Below are 5,520 nucleotides of genomic sequence, written 5' to 3'. Positions count from 1 at the left end.
GAAAGAAAGAGAGAGAGACAGAGTCTAGATATCCCTCTACATATATATATATATATATCATTAGAGAGAGAAAGAGAGAGCGTGTGTGTATGTACAGCGTATGTTTATATTTACATGTTTGAGGTATTTAGCTGTAAAGCATGCGGATGCCTTTAAACTCCTTTTCATGGAGGAAAGAAGAGTAAGAAGAAAGAGAGCCATGAACGAACTCATGAAATAAGAAGACGAGAAAAGAAGAGATTTTCTTTCTTTCTTTTTCTTACCTCCAGATGAGCTCGAAGAATCGAGCGAGAGAAAAGAGCCCCTCACCGAGAGACAGAAGAAAATTTTGATAGAAAAGTCTTTTGCTTATTCTTCTCAATCTTCGCACGAGAACTATACATGCCTGCTCCCAGGCTTTCTCTTCTTTCTCCACCTCGTCCTCCTGGTCTTCGTCTTCTTCCTCTTCTTTCTCTCCCTCATAATCCCTCCTTCTCTCTTTAGTGCTGCTGCTCTTATTATATGCAACCCCGGGAAGCGATCGACAGGGAGATGAAGAAGAGGATGAGGCAGAGAAACACACATTTAGTCGATCTTGCCCTTGATCTTCTTGACGTAAAGAAGAACAAGAAGAGGAAGAAGAAGAAGAAAAAGAGAGATTGGGGAGAGGATCTGTATTGGTTTCTGGAGAGAAGGGTGTGTTGGTAAAGAAGAAGTGACTGTAGATGAGCTTACCGTAGAGGTGTACATACACCGCAAGAAGGATGTGCATGCGCCGGCGATACTCAGATACATGCACCAGCCCTTGAAGACTACGAAAAGAAACACGGAAGAAAAAGAGATAAAGAGAAGAAGAAAGAAAAGAGAGACAAAAAGAACATAATATGTCCGACTCTTTCCGTCAATCGATTCTTCACTCTATATTCTATTGAATGTACATACATACATATATAGACGTATATATCTGTTTACGTATATATAGATCTATATATGTTGTATCTATATCTCCGCCTTCATCTATCTATCTATCTATATATCTGCATGTATGTATGTTCATAACGATTTAGATGTATGTTCATGGGGCAAGAGTCCTCTCTCTACTCTCTCCGTGTATGTCTTCGTTTGTCTTTCCCTCCTTCTCACTCTGTCTCTCTTTCTTTTCTTTCTTTCTTTCTTTCTCTTTCTGTTGAATACAAGAAGAAGGAGACAAGCCTTCTACCTAGAAGCATTTTGCTTGTATCATCGTCACACCTGACATGTCTAGAGAGACAAGTCAACAACGAACATATAGCTTCACCCCCCCCCCTTACCGCATATAAGCCGATAGAGCTTCCGTGTATCTCCTTGCGGGATTTTTGATCCATCGAGAAGAAGAAGAGAATTTTTCTTCTTCTTCTCTACAGAGCTGTTCTATATCCTCTAAAAGAAGCTTTAAGGTGGATGATCTTTCTTCATTTTTCATCTTTCTTAATCTTCTCCTCTCTGCTTGAGAGAGGTTACGAAGCGAGGAAGATACAGACAAACCGCGAGAGGAAGTCTGAGAAAGATATCTACCAGAAGAAGAAGGAAGAAGAGAGGAAGCATCGAAAGAAGATCTTCTGCTTCTTCGTAGGCCGCAGTCAAGGGAGAAAAGATAGATCAATCTTCTTGAGAAAACGAGGCTGCTCTCTTCTTCTTCTTCTTCCTCTTCTTCACTGAGAAGAAGAACCTCGATATGTCGACGTGCAAGATCTTCTCTGGAGAACTTGTCTCTTTCTTCCTCTTCTTCTCTTTCTTTCTTCTCCATGAAGAGAAGAAGTCTTAAGAGACGCTCGAGATCTCTAGAAAGAACAGCAAGAGAAGTAGAAGAAGAAGAGCGAAGACCTCTGTCATGGTGACCGCTCTTCTCTCTCTCTCTTCTCTCTCTCTCTAGAAGAGAAGATCCAGACCTCTCATACGCAGCCGCTTTCTCTTCATCTCTCAGGAAAAGAGAAGAAGAAGAAGAAGGAGAAGAAGAAGAAGACGGAGGCGACCTTCGCCTTTTTCTTTCTTCTTCATGTTTCGGTTCTTGAAGAGCTTGGCAACACCTACGCAATTGTCTGCGAAGAAGATGAAGAAAGGAAGAAGAAGAAGAAGAGAGAGACCCATCTTTCCTCCTTGTCCTCTCTTCCTCTTCTTCTCTTTTCTCTTCCTCTTCTTCTCTCTCTGTCCGTTTTCTCGTTTCTGCTTGTAAATTTGACGAATGTGAACGGAAGGAGATCTCTCTATTTCTACTTCTTTCTCTTCTTTCTCTTCTATTTCTCAAGAGACAGTCTGCCTTAAAGGTCAGAAAAGAAAGAAAATCTGCGCATACATTCGCACCTAAAAATGACCCTTGATTCTCCCGACGCGAGTCCATCACAATTCTCAATAAAGCCGACAGAAAAGAAGAAGAAGGGGGAGAAGAAGAAGAAGGGGGAGAAGAAGAAGAAGAAGGGAGAGAAGAAGAAGAAGGGGGAGAAGAAGAATCTAGATCTGTTTCTTTTTGTCTGAGAGAGAAACGTGGATTTGCGTCTTCGTGATGCTGATAGAGTTCTTTTCCTTTCTTTGGAGAAGGAGACGTTTCAGAGAGAAGAAGATTTCGCGAGACGTTAAGAGCTTCTCTAAAGACAGGCGAAATAATTGGAGAGTCTGAAGAAGAAGAAGAGAATTTATGACGGAAAGGTCTCTCGTGCGAGAGATTCTCGCCATGGGAAGAAGAAGAAAAGAATGACGAAGAAGAGTTGTGTGATAAACTTGATTGAGGTGTATATACACCTGAAGTAGGCAGGAGAGCGAGGTCATGCAAGGCATGGTGGGAAGGAAAGAGAAGAAGATTGCGGATTCTATGAAAGAGATGAGTCTCCTCTTGACATACCCAAGGAGAAGAAGAGACAAAGGAAGAAGAAGAAAAGTCATCTTCTTCACAGTGTACACCTTTCTTTTCTTCTTCTTTTCCTTGTTCTTCTCTCTCTCTGTTCTCTTTCTCTTCTTCTTCTTCTTCGTCCTCCTTCCTCTTCTTCCTCTCTTTCTCGATCGCCATGGAAATCGATGACACGTCCCTGTCTTCATCCTTATTCTCTCTTCTTCTCCTTCTCCCTCCCATCTCCGTTCTTCTTCTCCTCTGTTCTTCTTCTCTTCCATTGTATCTCCTCTCATGTAAATATCTATGAAAAAAAGAGTCTTTTGAAATAGCCAGGGCGTCATCTATCATATCCAGCCACGACTTCTCTAAACAGATCATCTCTTTCTTCTCCTTCTTCTCTTCCTCTTCTTTCTCTTGACCTTCGGAAGAAGGAGAAGAAGAAGTGCCAGAAGAAAGAGAAGAACAACGTCTTCTTCTTCTTCCTCTACTTGGACTCTCCTTACAGCTCCCTCCAAACTCCCTTTGATAAACTTCTTCTTCTTCTCCAGCTATCTTCTTCTTCATTCCTCTTCTATCCCTTTTGACACCCAAGATCGGCTTATATTCGGAGAAAGGTAGACAGCCCCAGATGAGGAGATTTTCATAGAAAGATTGGAGAAGAACCCGCGGAGATGTCTTTCCTTCTTCACATTCTTTCAAGATAGAAGGGAAAGAAATCCCAACGGCGTTTAAGTTGTTCTCTATCTTTACCCGATCTTTCATGACGAGAGAATCGAGATCTCTCGAGGAAGATGGGAGAAAGAGATGCAGAAGCGTCTGAAGAAAAGGCGAAAGAAAGGAGAGAGAACTCGAGAGATCATCTATGCGGATAGTGGAGAGATAATATAAAGAAGAATAGAACAAAAGACGAGAAGATGGCGAAAGAAGAAATGACCTGAAAGACGAGAAAGACTTCCCAGGATGAGAAGAATAAAGAGAATGTGGATCAGCCACTATGAACTCTTCTTCTTTCTCTTCGTCATTTTCTTCTTCTTCTTCCTTCTCTTTCTCTCCTTCTTCATTTACGTCAAGAGAGAAATGGAGCTCCAGAAAATGGATCAAACTCCGGCGAAACTTCTCTTCTGTTGAAGACATCTCTGCAAAGGAAGAAGACGAAGAAGAGAGATGGCAAGTTAATTCTCTTTCTTCTTCTCCTCTTCCTCCTTGTTCTCCTCCTCTTCCGCGTTTCATGCTTCTATTGGCTTGATAGCTTCGATATAGTCGATCTTTCTTTAGCATAAAGAGATCTTCATCCAGTTGCATGTGAGAGGTCTCTCCATCGCTTTTCTTCCCTGCTTTTTCGTAAGGCACGAAGATCTGGATCTTCTGCTGAATCTTCATGCTTGATAAGAAGGTTCTATAGATCCACTTCATCCTCTCTTCTTCGATCTCTTCTTTCCTTCTACCTCTCCTCGCCCTGTTCTTCTTCTCCTCTTCCCTTTCTTCTTCTTCTTCATCCTCTTTCTTTACCGACACACACCTATGAGTAGAAGAAGAAGAAAGGAAGTCTTTCTCTCTCTCTTGAGAATCTCTACAAAGTGACTGACGAGAAGAAGAAGGAGGAGAAGAAGGAGAAGAAGAAGATGTGTGAAGAAGAAGCTGTTCACGTTCTAGCTCGTTTATGAGAAAGAGAGAAGAAAACTTTCTCAAGCGATCGCACGACTTCTCTACACACGCATCCAACGTCTGACGAAAGAAAGAAGAAAAAGAAGAGAAAGAAAAGACACAAGAAGAAGAAAAGGAAAAGATGAGGAAAAGAAGAAGAAAAAGAGAAGAGAAGAGAAGCTAAAGGAGGGTTCTATCAGAGACATGACAAGCACATACTCCGACACTCTTTCTTTCTTACCTCTCCAGAGGCAAACGAAAAGAATAAATCCAAAAAGTACGCAAACAAAGAGATAAGAAAGAAAGAAAGAAAGAAGGAAAGAAAGACTGGAGAAACACTTTCAAACTGAAGACTCTCCATACTTCTGTCGAGACTTACGAATCCATACATACATATATATATATATATTCGGACATCTGTGCGTACACACGGACTTCCCTGCCTATGCATGTCTATACAGCCTCATCAATGTGAATATATATATATATATATATGTACATGTATACATTCACATGAAGAAGCCTTACTGCACACACGACACACAGAGAAAGAGACCTAAGATAGATAGAGAGAGAGAGAGATTTCCATAGATAGAGTAAGGCTAGATTGAAGATAGATAGAGGCGTAGTGATCGTCTCTCTTCTCTTTTTCGTCTTCTCTATCTTATTGTGGTTTGCCCTTTTCTTACCTTTTTGAGAAGTTGGAAATCTATGGGAGAGTTGCGCAGTCTTGTAATCCATCGAATTCTTCTTTTTCGCTTTGCTTTCTCTTGAGCTCTTCTTTGTCGCTCCTTCCTCTTCTTCTCTTCTTCATTCTCTCTCTTCTTGTCTCTTCTCGATCTTTTCTTAGTCTGACTCTCCTCCATGACCCTCTTGGTCTTCATGGCATTCTTTCTTTCTATCTCTCTTCCTTTCTCTTTTCTTCTTTCTCCTCTCTTTAGACCACCTTGCAGCATGCCTGGTCTTCTTTCTTCTTCTTCTTCGGGGGATGAAGAGAAAGAAGAAGAAGATGAAGAGAAGAAAGACGAAGAAGA

At 41.3% G+C, this 5,520-nt stretch overlaps 1 protein-coding gene across 1 annotated transcript; it reads right to left on the bottom strand.

Moving 5' to 3' along the window:
• Nucleotides 1–382: 382 nt before the first annotated feature.
• Nucleotides 383–5,488, bottom strand: CSUI_007229 (uncharacterized protein; the record flags this gene model as incomplete). Its single annotated transcript, XM_068067379.1, has 3 exons — nt 5,176–5,488; nt 1,290–4,567; nt 383–791 (listed from the first exon to the last, which is right to left on the bottom strand). Coding segments are annotated over exons 1-3 (3,954 nt in total), but the record flags the coding sequence as incomplete, so codon positions are not given.
• Between the last annotated feature and the right edge of the window lie 32 nt (nt 5,489–5,520).

The sequence above is a fragment of the Cystoisospora suis genome, assembly GCF_002600585.1.
Source record: "Cystoisospora suis strain Wien I chromosome Unknown contig_3764, whole genome shotgun sequence".
NCBI classification, from domain to species: Eukaryota; Apicomplexa; class Conoidasida; order Eucoccidiorida; family Sarcocystidae; genus Cystoisospora; species Cystoisospora suis.
The sequence above is the reverse complement of the archived record's forward strand: the minus strand, read 5'-3'. Positions and strand labels throughout refer to the sequence as shown.